This window comes from Cololabis saira, chromosome 6 (genome assembly GCF_033807715.1).
Source record: "Cololabis saira isolate AMF1-May2022 chromosome 6, fColSai1.1, whole genome shotgun sequence".
NCBI classification, from domain to species: Eukaryota; Metazoa; Chordata; class Actinopteri; order Beloniformes; family Belonidae; genus Cololabis; species Cololabis saira.
In genome coordinates, this window is record NC_084592.1 from 32,956,865 (window position 1) to 32,979,502 (window position 22,638).

Consider the following 22,638-nt stretch of genomic DNA (forward strand, 5'->3'; position numbering starts at 1 on the left):
AGTTATTAAAGCATAAACCACAGGGAAAGCTGGATGAAAGCTATTCATGATAATTAAAGCCCATAGTAAAGCAGTTTTGGACTGCCCACCATAACAACTGGCTTTCATAAAGCATGCTCAGTGAACGACTGTGTGTGAGTGTGAGTGTGTTTGTGTTTGTGTGTGTGTGTGTGTGTGTGTGTGTGTGTGTGTGTGCGCGTGTTAGAGACAACGATGGGCAGAAAGACAACAGCACAACACCTTGTTGATCTACTTCACACGCACAGTGATCAAGCAGCACACAATGCACTCACTTTGAAACAAAGTTGTGGTGTGACCGTATTTGCTTGATAATTGTTTTTAGACAAACATAATTTTGTTGGCGGAGACAGCTAACCCATTTCCATGAATCAATGAAATGGTAATGGAGCCATAGGGGGAAAAGAAAGCAAACAGATTGAGAATACTGCAGTAATACTGCAGGAGGAGCTTCCTCTTTCTGCCTCCATGGCTCTCTTCATCTCTTTTATTCTCGTTTCCTACAAATAAGTTCCTGTCTATTTTACTTTTCATAGACATTCTGCAAATCTCCTTACAAAGATGAAAAATGTATTGCAGAGAAACAAACAAACCAATAAAAGGAAAACTGAATTAGTCTGGCAAAGGCTCACCATCATAACCATTACTTTTCCTAGTGCCCTTCCAGCAGAAATGCAGTCAGGAAAATAATCACTTTTGCATTAATTACTAAATGCATCATCTTTAATGAGAGAGGGCTGTTATGGGCAGTGGCAACTGCTACTGGTGTAATCTCCTTTTAATTTTCTTTTTCTTTTCTTTTTTATCCACCCAACTAACAAACTTCGATCCTTGTTTCTGACTCACAGTAGGCTAATTGCTCTCACTCTACCGACAACAACAAAGTTTTCTTATTTGAAGTAGTGAACAGTGTAAAGTAAGCTTATCGATTGCAGGGAGAGACTATTGCTCCTAGCTGGTCGCAAATAAATGAGTTTTAGACCTGAAAGAAAAAAGATCTGGTGTAACATCAGATGAGCAAAGAGGTGTTGGGATTTCTAACCTTTTATAACATATGTGAAGTCCAAATAAATCTTTAGGATCCTTTAAAATGAGCTGATTCAGTTGACGTGACTGATATTTCATCAGTCCTTCAAAGGAAATTATATTGTTGCAGTATCATTTCAGAAGGTGCCATTTTAAATTGATACTAAGATCTTTTGAGGGAAAAATATTGTAAGTAGGAGTGCTCAATTATGGAAGAAAAAACAATCATGGTCATAACTTTATTCACCAGCATTGCAATCAAGAAAATAAAAAAATGTATCCCCTGACTTGTAATGTGTGTTGCATTTATACCACATAAGAGAGAAATGTTGACACTTCCATTGTAAACTCAAATTGCACACTGTAAACAGCCCCTCTATAGACAAATAAATAATTATATAAATCTAGCCAAAATTGTCTTATTTTAAGCAATTATATCTTTGCGAATGAGGGTAGCACAATTTTTTTAATCAAAATTCTTAAACTAGGAAAACAGTCTAAGATAGTCATCTAATTTTCTTGAAACAAAGCATTTAGTTAGTTAATGTAATTATTGTTAATGTGTCGGGCATAACTTGCAGGCGTGGATCACATTCTTAAAACATACTTCAGTAAGGATGCACATAAAGGACGGAGCTGATCTTTATTAGTTTAATATTCTGACTTTGTTTTTGTCAATTTCGATATTTGTCTCATAAATACACATATTTGTATATATATTTGTATTTTTGTATTTGTATATATATATATATATATATATATACAGTGTAAGTATATATATATATATATATATATATATATATATATATATATATATATATATATATATATATATATATATACATACTTATATATCCACCTGTATTCTCATAAGACGTAATTTTATCCTTTTAAACGCATTACTTTATTTATTTTTGCAGATTTTCACTTGATTTTCATAATTTGCTATTTTATTTTTTCTTCAAAGTGGCTTGTTTACTTTGTCGTAAGAGGCTAAATAAATTAAAAGGCAAAAAAACACAACTATTTTTTGCCATACCATTGGAAATGTTCAAGTGAAGCAGAGGGAAAGGTGTGTTTACATATACTGTATGCATGTTTGTAACCAAGCAACAACTGAGCTCATGATATACATGTATGTTATAAAGCTACCACATTAATACGGGTGAATTCTCTCAGTTGATGATGTGAATGAAAGATAACTGACAAAAAACACTGCATCAAATGCTGCTAACAAGAACTGTAGTTCCTCTTTGTTTACTGTTGGTGCTCTTGTTGGTGTCTGTGTCATCAGTGATTTCAAACTCCCCATGAAAATCAAGGGATAACAGTTAAGACTTTTTCCTCCCTGCTTGCCCCTTTTCCCCTGCTTTATATCTGAAATATCGTCTATTCAGCTTGTCTGGACGAGGTTTTTTTAAGGCCATTACTTTAGAACGCATGATCAACTGCTCCAGCATGTAAACAACTTTCCCGGTTGCACATTTACTCATCATGATAAATGTCAAAAAGTGCCTGAAGTTCCAGTAGAAATCATTCACGCAGCACAGCTTTCAAATAGAAAATGTTCCAAAATGAATGAAGTGCTTTAATAGAAAAACATACTCAGAAAATGTCAAAAACGTGCAAATAAAGACACAACATGACCAGTGCTACTGCAACAGGCTGCAGCTTTAAACTTGTTATCTATTTTCTCAATAATGGTTATAGTTTAAATAGTGAACACTGTCAATCAGACAATCAATAAAATCCAGACTTGACTTTTAAAGGTTTTTTGTTGTTGTTTTGTTTTCCACCAAACAATGTCAATGATTAATGATTACTATCTAGTACGAACAAGTTCTGTGCAAACAGCATCTCTTGATTTACGAGCTCACATCATTTAAATTATTCAACAATGGAGTCATAAGTTATCTACGTAACGTGGGTTAAGACACACCAAGGCTCATAAGCATGCAGAAACACAGAGTTCTTCTCTAGACGCTTCACCTCTGTAAACCCTCGAGGCATCTTTATTGCCCATTACACAAATTACAGCTTAGATTTAAAACTGATAATGCTAAACTTTGCATTTCAATTGTGTAATGCTGATTAATAACAGATCTCACTTACTGACAAGGCCAGGTAATCAATCAAAAAGGAAAAGATTAATCAACATTATGACTTTGTAATGGGCCCAGTTTTATTCATGTGACACGTTGAATGAATTAATTCTTCATTCGGGCATACAGCCTCATCTTTAAGCCCTGGAACTCCTTGAACTTGCTTGTAATTCAAAATCAAAGTCTTTATTTATACATCATCATACTAATGCGGCTGGCACACGCCCTCCTAATGACATCACAGAATCCTAATGCATGAATTTGTTTTCATTTTATCTTCTAACCAAGCAATAATGATGTTTAACGGTACTTTAGTAAGGAAGATATGTATTAAACTCGAACAGTTCATGGTGCACTGGTTCAACTGTGATATACTCCAGTTAACATGTCAATTAGTTGCAGAGGATTAATTGTAGCTCCATGGTGAGGAACTAAATTTGTTTGCTCAGGGGGAATCTCTTATTTTCTTCTTTTGGAAGCCTAAATCTTCAATTATCTATCCAGCACCGCACATCTCCAGCAGACAGTACTGCTGAGTAGTTGTAATAACAATTTCATCCATTAACTTTTCGACATAAAATCGGACCCTTGGAAACTGTTTGACATTTGTTCTGCATTAGTTCCATCGTGACATCTTGAATCAATCGGAAGGGATTTCTTCTGAGTATGTTACAACTAGGGATGGGCGGTATGGACTAAAAAATGTATCACGATAATTTCTGGCATTTATCCCGATAACGATAAAAAAAATACCAATTCAACTCCACCTTTGTAACTATGAATCTATCTCGCTCTCAGATCCGCCATGTTTGTCATCAACGGGAATTTTTCTTTCTTTCTTTCTTTCTTTCTTTCTTTCTTTCTTTCTTTCTTTCTTTCTTTCTTTCTTTCTTTCTTTCTTTCTTTCTTTCTTTCTTTCTTTCTTTCTTTCTTTCTTTCTTTCTTTCTTTCTTTCTTTCTTTCTTTCTTTCTTTCTTTCTTTCTTTCTTTCTTTCTTTCTTTCTTTCCTTCCTTCCTTCCTTCCTTCCTTCCTTCCTTCCTTCCTTCCTTCCTTCCTTCCTTCCTTCCTTCCTTCCTTCCTTCCTTCCTTCCTTCCTTCCTTCCTTCCTTCCTTCCTTCCTTCCTTCCTTCCTTCCTTCCTTCCTTCCTTCCTCCTTTCCTTGTTTTCTCCCTTCCTTCTCCCCTTTCCTTCCTTCCTTCCTTCCTTCCTTCCTTCCTTCCTTCCTTCCTTCCTTCCTTCCTTCCTTCCTTCCTTCCTTCCTTCCTTCCTTCCTTCCTTCCTTCCTTCCTTCCTTCCTTCCTTCCTTCCTTCCTTCCTTCCTTCCTTCCTTCCTTCCTTCCTTCCCTCTTTTCTCCTTTCCTTCCTCCTTTCCTTGTTTTCTCCCTTCCTTCTCCCCTTTCCTTCCTTCCTTCCTTCCTTCCTTCCTTCCTTCCTTCCTTCCTTCCTTCCTTCCTTCCTTCCTTCCTTCCTTCCTTCCTTCTTTTTTTCCCTTCCTTCCTTCTTTCCTCCTGCTCTCTCCTTCCTTCTTCCCTTCCTCTTTTCTCCCTTCCTTCCTTCCTTTCTTCCAAAAATCAGCTTTTTTTGTCAACAAAAATCAACAAAAACGTCATCAATGGGAATTTATCGTTTTTACAGCGAGATGACAAATTCTTATCGTGAGGAATTCTTTTGACGGTATATCGTGAACGGTAAAATATCGCCCATTCCTAGTTACAAACATGACATTATTACATTAACAGAGACATGTTTTCTAACCCAGGATGGATCATGATAGATTCGGGTATATAAGTCAGCGATTTGCGAAACATTTCCTGATAAATGACCCAACCCATATTTATCTCTTCTGAGTCCTCCTGAGTAAAAAGTGGATCATATCAGTACGACCGGCCCACAGGTGCCCTTCACATCAAAGACACCCCCTTGTGACTGACAACTAAAGGGTTTGGATTGCTTGTCAGGCGCAGCAATGACAGTGATCATGCTGATGACTAATGTGTGATGAGAAATCTCACAGCATAGACACATTATACAGTCTGGAGAGAGATGACCATCTGGGTGTGTGTGTGTGTCTGAATATGTGTGTTTGGTGCAGCGCTCCTTACCCTGTGGGAGTCATTTTCATGCCCTCTGACTGGATCCATTTCCTCGTAAGGTGGTACCATTCCTTCTCGCCTAGCTTGCTGATATTCTCTTCTCAGCTGCTGGATCCTGTCCATACTGTTGCCCACAGGTGTTCACAGACGCAAAACAGAGAGAAACAAAAAGCAAACCAGCTTTTAGTTCTTGGAAACAGGTGCAAAATGTACAAACTCATGTAAAAACCAACCAGAACCTTGAAATTTGACTTTTAAAACAGAAGTGAAAGAAAATTCCGTGTGCCATTCATATTTGCGGGTTACTGTGACTTCACAGAGTAGAATTATCCAGGAACCACGTGGTTTGCGTACACAGAAATGGAAAGCACACACCTGTATAACCAATTTAAAAAGGGAAGCAAACCACAGAAGATGGAGGTGGGGTGGATTGGCTCCACCATTTAAAAGTGTTTGAAATGATCAGAGCTGAACTTGTATGAAAAGGGTGATGCTGAACTGCCTCTCTGCGGTACTTTTATCAAAATACTGTATGTGAAAAACCTTCCATTCAGATCTCAGAATATTATATATTAAAAAAAACATGACATCTTTTCTTTTAAAGATGAAATATGATGTGTAAAAAAAAAAAAAAAAACATAATAAAATGTGGATACCTGAAGTGACTACCATGACCAGAGCCCTGATATTACCCCTGTTGGTTCTTTTTTTCTTTTTTGAAGTATGCCAAACCTTGAAATAATGTCATACTGTGCGATGCTGAGATTTGCTAAGGACTCTGAAATCACTGATCACAGTAGAATTATTCATCTTAACTATACAACTACCCAGTTAACTCACTTGAAAGTCATTTAAAGTCACTTTACACAGAAAGCATTCAAAGTTCACAAAATAAATATGATGTGATTAAATTCAATATACATTCCAAGTTAATCCAACTGACAGAAATTCATGAAGAATTCAATTTTTTCCTACTAATAATAATTTCTACTAAGGATCCCAACAGACTGCACTGAATCTTTAGTTGATGCAACCCCTCCAGGCTGAGCAGGCATTAGGCAACAACTGAGAGGAAAAAAAAACATGGTTATAACAGGGCTATAAAACGTCTGGATAAATCGGACTCAAGGATCCATTGAGGGGTCAATATCATTGGATTTATCCCTAATTATAAAGCTTTATTCAAAACAAACGTTTTGAGCTTATTCTTGTAGGTAGAGATGGTTTCTGCCCCCCTAACACTAGCTGGGAGCTGGTTCCACAAGACAGGAGCCTGATAACTGAAGGCTCTGCCTCGTTCTGCTTTAGGAAACTCTAGGGCCAACAAGTAAACCTGCAGTTGGACAGTAAAGTGCTGGGATGTTAGGACCTTGAATGCTTTTAAGAGGAGGGAAATTAAGGAAGATGGAGGAAATAAGATGTTTAGGACATAATACTAACAGGGAATTGAAGCAGTCCAATCTAATAACAAATGCATGTTGTATTTTTTATTTTTGAATAATTTTTAGAAAGGATTTTCCTTGTTTTTACAATATTATGAGGGTGAAAAAAGACAGTTTTAGGAACATGTTTTATGTGTGATTTCAATTACTTAGCCTGGTTATAAATAAAAAATCCAATAAAAAAAAATCACTACAGGCATCCTCACGGTAGTACTAGATACTAAAGTAGTGACATCCAGCTATTTATTAAATGATTAGAAAGTCTATTTTTAAGTAGGTCCAAATACAACAGCTTTTTTTAGCTGAGTTTAGTAACGGGAAAATAGAAGTCATCCAGGTCTTTATGTTATTAAAACCTTCAAACACATTCAAACTAGGGATGCCCCGATACCGATACTGGTATCGGTATCGGGGCCGATACCGATACTGGTATCGGGGCCGATACTGCCCTCATATACTCGTACTCGCAAAAATTCTCCGATACCACGAACCGATACTTGTAGTTATTGGTTAGCGCCGCTAGGGGGAGATGTTGAGCCGCCCCGCGGCTCCCCGGGCCTGGCAGACTGGCTGAACAGCCACAGATGTTTCAGTAAATTCTATCTTCCTTAATTATACAAACTGGACAAACCTTATTCACATGGAACTTTATTAAACACTCCACTTAACTCACAGTACAACATAAACAATCCCATTGTTACATAGACAATTAGCCGGTTATCCGCGTTAGCCGGTTAGCCGCGCTGACAGCCCTCAGTCTGTCTTGCTTCCATCGTTGTCCCTTATTATGAAATATGTCCACCCTTCTGACATCCTGCTTACATTAATTGTCACTATCTTGCCTGAAACGGCACCACTCTCCTCCCACCACCACGCACCACGCCGGCTAACCGGACTGTAAGAATGGGATTGTTTATGTTCTTCTTCTTCTCTGTTTTATTGGCAGATCGCAACCAACTTTAAGGTGCATACCGCCACCTACTGTACAAGAGTGTGTAACATCATTTCATTTAGTCTGTTTTTTAAATTCTATTTGATTGTTTATGTTGTTTCCAGAGCTGGTAGAGTAGCTAAAAATTGTAGTCAAGTAAAAGTACTGTTACTTCAGAATAATATGACTCAAGTAGAAGTAAAAAGTAGTCATCCAAATAATTACTTGAGTAAAAGTAAAAAAGTACTTGGTGAAAAAACTACTCAAGTACTGAGTAACTGTTGAGAAACGTCTGACGTACAAACTAATCATCTTCAGGCAAATTAAATCAATAAAATAAATAAAAAATTGCTAAATTAAATTAATCTTAAAGTAAATTTGGGTACTTTAATAAATAACAAAATAATAACAGAATAAAAAAAATAAATTAAGCACAAGTAGCACAAAATTTCAAGCCTTTGTACTTTTCTTTTTTAACCAGGCAGAACTGGAACAAGCCCATGAACTCATAGAAACTCTGTGTGTGTTTGAGTCTGTGTAAATGTGACAAAACATGCAAAAACAAACATTTTTCCCAAATAATCACTCAGTGATGTCATGAGATTGATGCGTATGTGGATAAAAGGGATAAAAAGAAAAGTAACAGCTCAACGTAGCCTAATGTAGCGGAGTAAGAGTAACAGTTTCTTCTTCACAAATCTACTCAAGTAAAAGTAAAAAGTATAGTGATTCAAAACTACTCCTAAAAGTACAAAATTTCCCAAAACATACTCAAGTAAATGTAACGGAGTAAATGTAACTCGTTACTACCAACTCTGGTTGTTTCACACGGACGGCTTCAGGTGAAGCACTGCACATGTGCAGTTGATGTACCTGCGATGAGACTACAGCGCGGAGGAAAGCCCCGCTGGCCGAGTTTTGTTTAAAATTGAATTTCTGTTGCAAATAAATCCTGTCTTCCAATTCATTGCATTTTTAACCTAGTTATTTTTGTGGTAGAAGTATCGGATCGGTACTCGGTATCGGCGAGTACACAAATTAAAATACTCATACTCGTACTCGTGTGTGAAAAAAATGGTATCGGGACATCCCTAATTCAAACCTCTTGAAAAGATTGTTTTGATTAAGCGTCTCAAATGGAGCACTGAGATCTTACAGGAGATATGGTTTAGAAGAAGCTATTGTTACTGTCAGCTCGGAGAACTCAACGGGACAGAAACGGTCCAGACACAAATCAGGCTCAAGAATGTCCCCAAAACCACTCAAAAACACATCCCAGAGGCAGGAGTGAGGAAGGTGCAACAAACTACCTTCATAATGTAAACAATGTTTTTTGTGAAAAAATATCAGAGGCAACATGATCAAGTGTTGTATGCATTAAGACGATAGCACGGTCAGAAAGAGAGTCAACCCCTGCAGAAGTAAATTCGAGGTAGCAGACTATCAGCATATGGCAAAGAAAACATTCAACAACAATCCTTTACACAAATGTAGCTACAGCATCCTAGAGATAGACACCTACTACAAATGCTGTGTAGTTAATTAGTTGTACAATTCCAATGCCAAATGTCAGAATGAGATCAACGGTATGAAGGAGATGATGAGTAGGCCCATGCACATTTTGTGGAGAGTCAATAGAGTCTAAATTAGTACTAAAAGCAATAATTAATCATTTTTAGATTAGACCCTGTTATTATCCCTGGATGATGAATGCTTGTTAAATGCATAGTGGGCAATGTAAATACATTTCATGCTGGTCTGCTGTATATATGGTCAGCTTTGCTGGCCTTACCAACCTCAGAACAGCTGACCGATGCAGGATAGAGTGGGTGGTGGATCCATGCTAAATGCATGCTGGATTTGGGTAACAACTTCCAAATCACGTTGCACAAATATTATATGACCAGCAATCTCTTTCTGCAACTCCTGTTGTATTCAGCATGCGACTGAATTAAAGTAAAGCATGATGTTCTTGATCAAGGAGTCACCAATAATCAGGGTAGCATGGGAAACAGTGCTCAGGGATTAGAAGATTGCACTCCGTTGGGATGTTTCAGAGCATCGGATGCAATACAAATTTGCTCTTCCCCCCACATGCTGAGCACAGAGGCATGACAGGATTATCAGATGCTTATTATCAGGTGCTGCTAAATGGTTAGATGGCAGTGGGATTCCATCAGCACCAAATGGGGTCTTGCTCCAAGCAGGGTCCAGTCAGCAGCCATCTGAACTGGGATGGGACGTAGATTTCCATCCTTGCTAGAGTGGTGAAGCTGGTTTTATATGGAGCCAAATCAAGGCCAAAAGTTTTGCTAATTTGAAAATAAAATTTGAACCTGAAAATCCTTTTTACAGTTTCAATTTTATTTTTTTCAGTATCAGATCTTTTTTTCAGTTTCAAATCTTTTTATTTCAGTTTCAAATCTTTTTTTCAGGTTCAAATCTTTTTTTTTCAGTTTCACGTCTTTTTTTTCAGTTTCACTTCTTTTTTTTTCAGGTTCAAATTTTTTTTTCAGGTTCAGACTTTTGGCCCGGATCTGGCGTGGGGGGCGTGGCATCAACTGAGAGGGGCGTGGCATCATGAGTGACAGCAGAACAGAGAAGGCGGGGGACGTTCCTCCGTCATGTTGCCTTCAGGAATCATAGGTTGCAGAAGTTATCAGTAGAAGTATGATTCAATACTGTATATACACCATATTCACGTGATTGGCAGTGGAAAATACTGATATTAGTGACACATTTCTGTTTAAAAAGCTGTTTTAGACCGTACTTGGCACCAATCGCAGTATAAAAGCAATAAATGCCAGACTGTACAGTTCAACAGCCACACTTTAAAGTTTGACATTTCCCACTTCCACATACTACCAAGTACGGTCTAAAACAGCTTTTTAAAGTGAAACTGAAAAAAAAAGACGTGAAACTGAAAAAAAAAAGATTTGAACCTGAAAAAAAGATTTGAAACTGAAATAAAAAGATTTGAACCTGAAAAAAAGATCTGATACTGAAAAAAATAAAATTGAAACTGTAAAAAAGAATTTTCAGGTTCAAATTTTATTTTCAAATTAGCAAAACTTTTGGCCTTGATTTGGCTCCATAGTTTTAAGGCCTTCAGTTTACTTTCAGCATGTAAACCAGCATGTAAACCTTTCTAAAACGGGAAATTGAGCCGACCAAGGTAGATGGGACTGGAGGTAGAGCAAAGGGCAGCCACTTGAAGGAAATCTTTCCGGGCTGGGCCAAGGCAACTATTAATAAAATGTAGTATTAGTAGTATTTAACAGATAATCTGATTGTCACCTTCAGCCAGTGAATTTTGTTTTCCATCAATCATTTGAATGTCTTTACATTTCTGACCACTATGCATGAAAGGACAGGGAAGTGAGGAAACCTACAGTATGTTAACAAAAACATCATCATATGTCACCTTTAAACTAAAACATACAAATTCAGTTTGGCGTTTAGCTGAAAAAAGCTAGCAATCCCAAGTTCCTATGCAATAGCTGGTTTCAGACTGCTATGTGTTAAACAACACCTAGCTTATCGATGGATATCATAGTCCAGACATAAAACAGTAAAACACTTTTGAAGATGTGAGCTGTCCTGATGATGAAGCAGCCAACAAAAGCCATCTATTTATTCAAACAGTATTTTTCCCATCATCAGCTTCAAATGTCGACTGCAGAGAAAACTGCACAGACAAACCTGTGTGCATGTGAGCAAACACTACACATGTCACACACATCTCTTGATCACCCTGGCTGCCGACATCTATATCTGTTTTCACTTTTTTTTTTTGCTTCTTCTCTTGCAACAGGAAAGAAAACAAAATCATCAATCATTTCATGAATATTCTTTCTGTCAGCACAGGAAATATACAGCATATCAACACTGAACTCTGGGCACCCCTGTGAGTCATGCACTGCACACACATCTACTCACCCACACATAATGGAAATGCAGAAAGTCATATCATGCCCATACCACACCAGCCCATACAGTATGCAACATTAGAAGTGGAGTTTGCAATTTCATGAACTGAGCTGGTGCAGGGGGGAAAACACACTGCAGAAAAACAAGTGATTTATGTATAGTCTGAAAAATAGCAACACACACACACACACACACACACACACACACACACACACACACACACACACACACACACACACACACACACACACACACACACACACACACACCAACTCCCGTTAACATAACTACCCTTTCTGAGGGGTCATGAATTAATACTGATTTATTTGATAAAAATGGACATTAGTATCTCCACACTAACAAAGCAAAAAACATATATTTTACAACTTTAAACACAGCAGTGTTACATGATTACATGTTATTTGGACGGCTGTTTCTGGACTTGTTGAGCAATGAAAACACATTACAGTCACTAATTTACACACACATTAATGTCAAGACTCGCTCTCCTCCCCCGAGCCAAAACTGACCCCATAGCTGAAATAAAACTGTTTTTGCCTCATGAAACGACTACTGTGCATGCTGTTCTGGGATCCATTCAGTACATTTGGCCAGTTGAATGTTTCCACCGCAGAAATAGCAGTGCCATCTAGAAAAAACTGCAATCATAGACAATATACGGAAATAATTCATGGTATATTACAGTGACAGGTTCTCTGTGTGTTCATGACTGTATTTGGACCTTGAGCCGAAAAGCAAAAGAGCTGAGTCAGTAGTAACACAAAACACAATTCTGAAAAAGTACATTTGGGGATTGAGTGCTGAAATAAGATGCAAAATGCACTTGATGACTGAGCAAAACCCTTTCAACTCTTCACTGTCCTACAAGAATATTATTTCTCACCACCTCAATTCCACAGCGATAGCTGAATCTAATCATACCATCCCATACTTCTTTAAACGTACCGAAAAAACCCAAACCTATAAATTAACCTTTCCCCACATTAATGCCATCAATATTTTTGTTTACACTGGACTTGAACAGATTAAGAAATTATTAATATCCTTTGGTAATTCGAGTTTGTCTTCTTCAACCCAATCATAAATCAGAAAAGTAAAGTATTTGGCTTGTTGCTTAAAAAAATAGATGAGAAGAAGAAATCAACAAAATATTATAATAATAAATTATGTCCTTCATTCTGAAGTGTTAATAATGGTTAATTTGTTACTTTTAGTATTTATTTATTTTTTTAATTACTGCATATACTTCTTCTTCTTCTTTTTGTTGGGGCTTGCTCGGGGACCAGGGAAGCCAATTTCGGACTATGTCATGTCTAACATGTGCTGGAATGACAATAAAAAACTCCTTGGATCCTTGAAATAATAATGATTTGAGCACACAATTTTAATTATGTGATGAGAGCGACTGTGTCTACAGGTAACACTGGACCCGAGTTTAAGCATCGATGTAATGGACACACTTCCACCCACTGAATGTAAAAGGTTTTGTCTCCATTTCCTACAACTAGCATGATAGCTGCTGCTCTTTGTGACGGGTAACGTAGCAGCATGTTATGACTTTGAAAACTACGTCCTGAAAACCAATAAAAGTATTGCTAGTGTTACAGTAAGTGGACATTTACAATAACCGCACGCATTGCTACAATGACTGAAAATCAACATCTAAACAATTACAGCTCAGGTAAGAGAAAGCTGCCACTGAACAGATGGAAAAAAGAAAGTAAAGTAAGATAATCAAGCTTTCTTGTAAGTGGTCATATTATACACTTAAAGGGAAAGTTCGGTTTTTTACAACCTGGACCTTATTTCTGGCATTTTTTATGGTTGTATACTCACCCAGAGGTGTTTGGTGTCATTTGGAGTCCTTCGGAAGATATTAGGAGTTTTTTGCGAGCCTCTTCTCCATATAACGGTAGCGCCTGGGGCACAGAGGGACACAGACGATGCAGCGTCTAAATAACACATGATTGCCGCGAAACTCTTCATTTATTTTATGAATCACTAGATCTGCTTCCAGGACCTGTTGTAACATTGTGGCGCTGTCTGTGTAATAAATAAAATAAATAAATCCGTTTGTAAACAAGACCTCTGAACTCATGACGTCATCTCTGTGCGCGCACTCTGTCCTCCGTTCACTGAGCTCTTCAGCCGTATACTCTGGCTCAAAACGGTAAGGACGTCCATCATATTCAAAGTCGTCGTCCACAACCTCAGAATTTGACAAATATTCAGACATGTTTCAAATAACTACCAGTAAACTAACAGTAGCGAACTCCAGCTGTACACAAAGCTGTGTCTGGGACGCGCGCACAGAGATGACGTCATGAGTTCAGAGGTCTTGTTTACAAACTGATTTATTTATTTTATTTATTACACAGACAGCGCCACAATGTTACAACAGGTCCTGGAAGCAGATCTAGTGATTCATAAAATAAATGAAGAGTTTCGCGGCAATCATGTGTTATTTAGACGCTGCATCGTCTGTGTCCCTCTGTGCCCCAGGCGCTACCGTTATAAGGAGAAGAGGCTCGCAAAAAACTCCTAATATCTTCCGAAGGACTCCAAATGACACCAAACACCTCTGGGTGAGTATACAACCATAAAAAATGCCAGAAATAAGGTCCAGGTTGTAAAAAACCGAACTTTCCCTTTAAGCTACAGTTCAGAATTCCCATATTTGGGTACGGTATTTGCTTCTGGAGTTCCACTTGTTTGTAGCGGCAGACTTAAGTTAAATATTAGAAACAGATGTTGATCTTTGAAATAGGGGAAATAGGGATTAACTCCAACCACAAACAACTGCTAGAGAGATGTTGTCATTTCTCCGTGGAAATCATTTGCAGGAACTCTATCCATATCTTTGGTTTGCCCTCTGCACTGCGTTTACTCTCCTAGTTACAGTCGCCTCAGCTCAATGAAGCGTTTGAAAACTGAAGCCTATTAGGACATTTCTCCATCTGTCAGTGGCTCAAGAACATTAATGTGGCCTTGCAAACGGATCAGTTCAGAAACGGCACAGCAGCGATCACATGATGACCTTCCTGTGGATGTTGTGACCAGATAATGCAGACATGTACGTCTGTGAAACACAGTGAAGTCCTTTACTGACTCTGCAGCTGACAAAGGGCTCACGCTGCTGTTGCTGCCTCGTAATTAAAAGGAAAAAAATGGTTTAGTAGTATGGAAATTGAGATCTTATGAATATGTGACTAATTTATTTTCTTTTAGATTTATTCATTCACTTCAAATTTAATTTTAAAAAGGAAACCTTTTTTTCTTTATATATCCTTAAGTGGCTTAAGATGCCCAACACGGGATAATCTGGGGATTTTGGTTCTAATTCTCACCTTCCAATGATTTGGAAATTAATAACAACAATAATAATAATAATATTCCATCTACAGAACGTGAGCCCCCAAAGGTATATAAATGTGGCACGAACACATAAACTATAACACAGAGAGAAACACACATACAAATAAATGTATGTAAACATTTAAAGGTCAACATACTGAGGAATGAGAAGCTATTGATTAGCTTCAGAGCAGCACAAGGAATGTTTGTTAAAATATACGTTTGAGATAGCTCCCATTGCTGCTTCGGGCAAAAACCATGCAAAGTAACTTTGGACTCCTACATCAGCTGTCTCTCGCCACAGTCATGTATTGCTCCATGGTACAATGTCACACATCCACATTAATTAATCAATCTGAAGGAGATGCAGTTGATCTCAAGGTAAGAGATAAAATCCGCTAAAGCGCCTTGTGCAGCTTTAACATCAGTAGTACTATCGTACAGCCTGGAACTACATTCTGGTAAAAGATTTTCTTTGCTCAGAGAGCAAGAGAAGAGAGCAGCTGGTTCTCCGAAACCCACTTTCAAAGGCAGTCACAGCAGCACTTTAGAGTAGGCACGTTTCCATTACCCCTAGATTTGTGCAGAACCCAAATATTGAAAAAGAAATCCTGTAATGGAAATGGCACTAATCAAAGAAAAATCCAAAATATCCCAAAATCCTTTATTACGCTTACAGGAGGTGCTTTTTCAGGCGAATCGATAACCGACTTTAGGCAAAAGTGTAATGCAGGTCAGTGCTGGATGTGATGTAGCTGGTCAGTCTAAAGTCATCAATATCTAGTTTGCAGCTGTTTTTTGCCTTATTAATACGATGTAGTTTGCCTGTAACACTACTTAATCATTATACATTACATACAGGCTTTACCTCTGATTATCATTTGAATGGTCATCTGCTTCATCATCTGGCTATTTACTCAACAGCGGTAGCGGCAATCACAATAATTTGTCAAAAACTGAGATTTTCTTTTTCGTTGTTTTGAAGAGAAGGCTCGCAGGAAGATATATGGAGAGTTACGAGAATTACACTAATTCAGAAAACAACGTTCAATGGTAACACCGACCTCCTGCCTTTATCCAACTTTCAGAGGTTTGGTTTTCTTTTGGGGAAAAGTGCCATGGAAACACATCTGCTAAAGTTATACCATCTTAAAAATAGCACATTGTCCCTTAACTGAGGGCTTATAGTTGGATAATATCTTTGATCGTTAAAATTAGCTCAATGTACTTTTGCTTTCAGTTCTTTAAGACTTAAACGTGTGGTTTTTAGTGACTATGCCTGATGACATGACCGCTGCAATGATGTATTATTTATTTCTTAATGGTTAAGCATGAAGCTCAGACATGAAATGATTGTGATAGTTACTTTCACCCCGTTCATATTTATGACCAAATTGTGCCTTTTCTCAAGCAAGAAAACTCTTCTTCCTCTCCTTCTCCCTTTCTCTAACACACACACAAAAACACAGACACACAAGCACAGTCAGATCAATCTCTTCCCCGTGCGCTGTCACACCAATAATAATTTCATAAATGTTTAAAAGCAGAATGGGAAAGCAGGCATAGCTGGTAATAACGCTGCTATTAATAATTAAGGCTTCTGTTCCATTAATAACATGACGGCTCCCCCCTTAAGAAATATCAGCATTCAGAGTAAAGGAATTTATCCATGACATTAGAAACTATAAATATTTACACTATGGCTGTAAAAGGCCTTTTTATTTCCCTTGTTTTTTTTTTTACAGCTGCAGCCCTAAAAATTGTCACCTGACTTGTTTAAAATCAGCATTTCTGAACTGTGATCATAGGTCATGAAAGTTTTACATTAATTTTTAATAGAAAAATGTTGGATCTGTCAAAACCTTTAATAGCTCAATCCATTTAAAGAAGTATATAGTGTGTCCAGGTTTAAATTCCCTGAGATGTTTTATTCATGTAATCTTTAATGCCGTCTAATGTAAATACCTTTGAACGGCATCACCAGCCCTGTTCAACTACATTAATACACTACATTAATAACGTCTTGAATAATTAAAAACAACATGCTGAGTGATGCAATGATTGAATGAGCATCAATGGGAATATTTAACAATCCTTCCTGCTATCGGTGTAAACTATTTGATAAATATAGAAAAAAATTACAAAAAGAAATAAAGAAAATGGAAAAGAGCGAGACAAAGACACAGAAAACTAAAAAAACAAAGCAAATGTTCCATTTTCTAATACATAACTTTGAGCTGGACGGTTCAATAAATTGGACAGATAGTAGCCCGGGCTGATATTGCTGCCCAATACGGAGCAATGTGTATATATATATATATATATGAAAAAAGATGGATAGGCGCACAGGTACTTTTGGTCACCTTTTAGATGTGACACATTGGAAATATCCAGATTATGTCACGGGCTCAGCCTGTTTGTAAAGTGTGTCTTCGGAAATAAGAAACTAAATAATAGAAAATTGTTTCAATTTCTGGTCAGCTGACATCTCTTATGTAGACAATGAAGAATAAAAGTCAGTGTTGGAGTGTAAAACTGTACTTTTCTTCTTAAATGTGTGTTCTGAGATCCATCAGTCCTGCAAGAAAGACAAGAAAATGATTTTGGTGACCTTCTGTGAAATAAAATATGTATAATAAATAAACACAAAGACAAAGCTATGACTGCCATTTGGAAGAGAATCATTAAGGCTTGAAAATCTATACCACAAAACATCCAGAAGCTTGAGAGATGCGTATGAATATCTATGGCCACATGCCCTTTTTAAGACCAGATGTAATTGGTCATTGACCTTTTGTTTAAATATGAATGAGCCAGAAAACTTTTAAGCTAGAGATGCAAATTTCAAATACAGTCTTGTGAAAAGAACATCCTGGCTCACGGGGGAGGCTGCAGCTTACTCCATCTGTTCTTGGGGGAGTCACCAATCCATCACTGGACCACACAGAGATCAACGAGACAAACGACCATCTATGTTTGCTCACTCCCCTGGTCAATTATGAATAAGCAATGACTAGATGGTGGATGGAAGACAGGGTTCTCGGAGAAAACTCACATAGGCAAGAGGAGAACACACAAACTCAAATCGAGAACCTTTTAGAACCTCTCTAAAAGCAGGATTTTAGCCACTATGTCAATCTGGGGTATTGAAAGTTATCCTAACATAAGCAATGATGGTATAGAACCACCTGTTGCTGCACAAGGCAAACAACGATGAAGATAATTTGCTCACCCATATATTATTACTTATGTGCTAGTTAGTTTGCAAACTTCATCGTTCTTGTATTTATCAACAATTGCGATGTGTTTTCGTTGGCCGTTACTAGTATCAAGCTTTTACATCGTCCTACACATATTAGCTTGAAATTGTTCAACATGCGCGTTTATTTAGGTTGTGAAACGAGAAAAACCCTTAGAATAATGTATTCCCCTCCTTGCCGGTGGTGGTGCCAAACATTACTGAACGAAATGACAAGACAAAACCAAAAGCGCTAGCTAGTTTGCAAATGGTTTATTAGCAATCGTGGTATATTCTTGGCTGACTATACCTTTATCAGAGCGTTTATACTGCATCCTCATGCTACTTCTGACTGCAAAACATTTCACCCAGAAACCGTGCCATATAAGCGTTTTTTTAGGTTGTGTTTACCCACAATGCCTCTGGTATCGGGTTGCAGTTCACCACCTGCATTTGGTCCACTTGAGGTGTGTGACACTGCCACAAGATGAAGGTACATTTAAGAAATGATAATGCTGGGCCTTATAATAAAGAAACATATTGCTGATAAAACCCTGCAGGGTGCAATTGTTTTGTATGTGCCACAATTTGGATTGTTTATACATGTTGGCGGGGACATGTGAGTGTTTTGAAATACAAAAAATTGACCAGAGGCTGCTGAGTGCTTTATTTATTATACCGTACGGTCGAATATTAACAAAGCAATAATAGTAATTCGCTTAATAGTACACTCTCTTGGAAAAAGAGCTGAGAAAGTTGTGACAAGCGGAGTGAGAGTTGTGTTTTTGGGAGGACCAGATTCTGCTTTTTTGAACTTTATTTAAGTTTGATTGAACAATCACACCTCCATAAGAAAACAAGAGGCCTGGTTTGCTTATGCAGGCCTGCCAAAACAGCGTTGACTTATGTCCTTAAAAAAGTTTTTTTTTTAAAGGAGGTGCACTTCCTTTTCCAGGGACAGTTTTACTAAATTAACTCAAATGTAGTTTGTTTTTTAGTGCTGGCATACCAAAACTATGAGTACATCTACTATTAAAAGTTATAACTGAAAAGAATTATAATAATTAGTGATGCTTTGATTACTATGTTGATATCTCCTGACAAAAGCTGCACAAACCTCACTTAATAACAGGACAGAGCAGCTTTATAAGTTTTTACATATAGCTTTACACTGACAGATGTTAACAGGACTTTTTCTTTTCCCTGGTGTCCCGTTGTAAAGCAGAGGATCGTTATCAGCTGTGTCTGACAGGGATCAGCGAGACCACAACAACGGACCAGTGTCAATGCATCCGCTCTGTCTCACTATATGTCCTATCCGTGGCTTTTACTCCGCTGTTCTCTCGTATTTACATCCACAAGTGAATACACACACGCACCCACACAAAAACACACGACTCAGTCTTCATCATCCATTTTTAAGCAGTTCAGTCTTTTAATTTCCATGTTATGCTTTATTTCAATCATCTACTTTTAACATCAGCGCTTCTGACATCGTGGAAACACCAATGCAGTACTCACGGAAATATCAACTTTAGGACTGAAAACATACTTGATCCATGCTATTTGGTCATAAACTAAAGTTTTTGTGAATTAATTGTGAATGAGGAATATGACCATATAAGGCAATCTTGCTCTCTGACACCATAGGGTCAAAATTTGAATAACAATCTCTAGAAAGAAGTGTTTCCAGTGTCCAGAAAACTGAGCATTCTGTGCATAAAAACAGTAAGACTACATGTGCCTCTTTTTATTTCTTTTGAAGCTGCAGTCACATCTACAGTTATATTAATAATCACATTGTAAATAACCCAGAAAATACAGCAGAGCGTACTAAGGCAACCTTAACATTACCCGTTTGTACCATTCAGTTTATTTTACTGTTACTAATTTAGCATCTTAAATTTTCACATCTTAGAGATTCTTTCTTCCTCAATGTCTTGGATTCATCTTCTTCACACTCTCGCTTCCCTGGGCGATATGGACCAAAAGTCATATCTCGATATTTTCTAGCTAAATGGCGATACTCGATATATATCTCGATATTTTTTCTGTGCACTTAATTGGGGTTTCCCCCAAACCATTATAGCATAGCATCTCTGTTAGCTTCATTTTGAAAGTGGCAAACCCTTAAAAAAACAGTCAGTTTTAATACAAAGCCTCGTTCCAAATGTCACACAGGTACCTTTGTTAACAGAGGTCTGCACAATATCAAAATGTATAAAACAAATGAAATAAAAATAAACTGCCTGCATATATAGAATAAAAATGCTTCTTGAATAAAATAAAACAAATATCCCTTTCCTGCATAACAATTAAATAAAAATACACTGTGCAATTAATACAATGTAGACAGTAACAGGCAGACTTTTCCACTGAGGTTGACAGTGCAAATAACAAAACATTTGTGCAAATCTCAAATAAAACATTCAAGTCAATTTGTCACAAAATAAGCTATATCAAAATCATTAAAAAAAAAAAAAGTAAAAAAAAAAAAAAAAAAAAAAAAAAAAATTTAAATCGCTATAAACGATATTGTCTCGTACCATATCGTGTTTGAAAATATATCGATATATATTAAAATCTCGATATATCGCCCAGCCCTACTTCCCTGTATCCTCCTCAGTTTCTGCAGGTAATAATTTCTGCTGTCATTTTCACTTCTGCCTTGATACCATTCATCTCTCCATCCCTCCTAGTCCATCTTAATATGTTCATCATCTGTTCCTCTCCACCTCCTCCGCCCTGCCTCTGTCGCCCTCCTGCCTCATTTTGCCTCTCATCTTTTTTTCCCCCTCCTAATCCCCCAAGCTTGTGCTTGTGCTCTAATTAGCTGACATCTTGACTAATAAAGTTTGACAACAAAAGACCACCGATGCTGTCAGGTGGGTTAGAGGGGAAAAAAACAGAGAGAGAGGGGTTGTGTGAAAGAAAGACTCAACAGCGGGGTTGCGAGTGTAGCATGGTCACACGTATGGGTTGTCAGATTTCTTGGTTTCTTTCTTTTCCTCCATCGGCTAACAGGAAGTGACACGTGTTTGCAGAATGCAGCTGACAGGATATGACACTGCTGGTAATGCGGCATTGTCGAAGCACGGGGAGTAATTAGAGCTTCATCGACTGCCATGAAATCAATCAGATGAGCTGTCTAAATGTCTTACGCAAGAGAGACACTCGCAGTCGCAGAAGATGGTGGCGTCCTGTCATGTGAGTAAAGCAAAGACTGAATACTGTTTGGCATGACATTTTTTGGACCAGCCATCTGCATTTACAGACGTTTGTGTGTGTGTGTGTGAGATGGGCAAACAGATAGGAAGCTCTACAGGTGGTCAGCTGGCTGGCATAAAATCATGTGGGCAGGCTGTGTGGCCAGACATCCCCCTTTGACTTAGCTGCTGTGTGTGCGGCTGGAAGCCGATTTGCTTCAAGTCTCAGCCAACAATAGCTGCGGATGGCAATGTGCAGATAAATTAGAGAATCTTGGTCCGTATATCATTTTAATCTTCATTGATCTTGTCAACCAGTCAACGTGTTACCTCTTTTATCAAATAAGACTTTTCAATTTAATTTGATCTCAAGACACTTTCCACGGAAAGTAAAAAGTTTCAATGCGGAGCAATTGAATACATTTCAATTCAGCCCAACAACAACACAATCCATAGAAGCCATAGATATTTTGGGAATTTGGAAAATATTCTAATTGCAATTATTTCCCCCGGCAATAGTGATTTAATAAAAGGCATTTTTTTGGATGGATGAATGGATGATTGTAATACTAACACATACATTTAGTATAAAATGTTCTTCCTATAGATTAGGCATCATTGTTTCAAGTCATGCATATTTTAATTTAGTCCGTAAATACGATAAACAGACTAAATAAAAATACAACTAATGCTTTTTTATGTATGGAAAGTTTTACCAGATTACCTCAACACCACAAACCAACAGATCTCCTACCAGAAAAGAAAAAAAGCACCTCTCTTCAAAGTCACATATTTTAGCAATCCCTTACGTATACGTTTTAAGTTTTCTAGTAATAATGTCAGATGAAGCGTTCCAAATCAAAAAGAATGAGCCCTCTACCGTATCTCTCCGTTGCCTTGAACAGGCTGTGTGCTGCAAAATGTGCTGCAATTGTTGGGCCGAATTTCCCGCGCTGTCCTGCGGATGTGACGTCACATGACGCTGCATGCGCGTTCTCCCCGTTCTTCAGTGCCGGCTTCGCTGTTGGCTGCAGTACCCCCGACGGCCGTCGTGGTGAAGCTGGCGCTAGAGAGTCTCATTTCTTAAAAGGAGCCTCATAGTCCTTTAAGTTTGGAAGTTTGTAGTTTTACTCTGTGGAGGAGCAACATTAGCACGACATGCTTTGCACACCTGACGTTGCGAAGCATCTTCTGTTTTTAAGAACCCAAAAAATCCCACAGCGTGGATGTGTTTTTCCTCTTCAGGACAAATGTTTCAGCTGACCCAGCTTCTGGC

At 37.8% G+C, this 22,638-nt stretch overlaps 1 protein-coding gene across 5 annotated transcripts in view; it reads right to left on the bottom strand.

The window, feature by feature from the left end:
• The window catches only part of pard3bb (par-3 family cell polarity regulator beta b), a 339,860-nt gene that overhangs the window by 78,594 nt on the left and 238,628 nt on the right, over window positions 1–22,638 (bottom strand). For all 5 annotated transcript variants that reach the window (XM_061723990.1, XM_061723991.1, XM_061723988.1 and 2 more), the window contains one exon: window positions 5,250–5,364. In XM_061723990.1, the coding sequence (XP_061579974.1) occupies window positions 5,250–5,364 (115 nt within the window). The remainder of the gene's footprint in view (window positions 1–5,249; window positions 5,365–22,638) is intronic.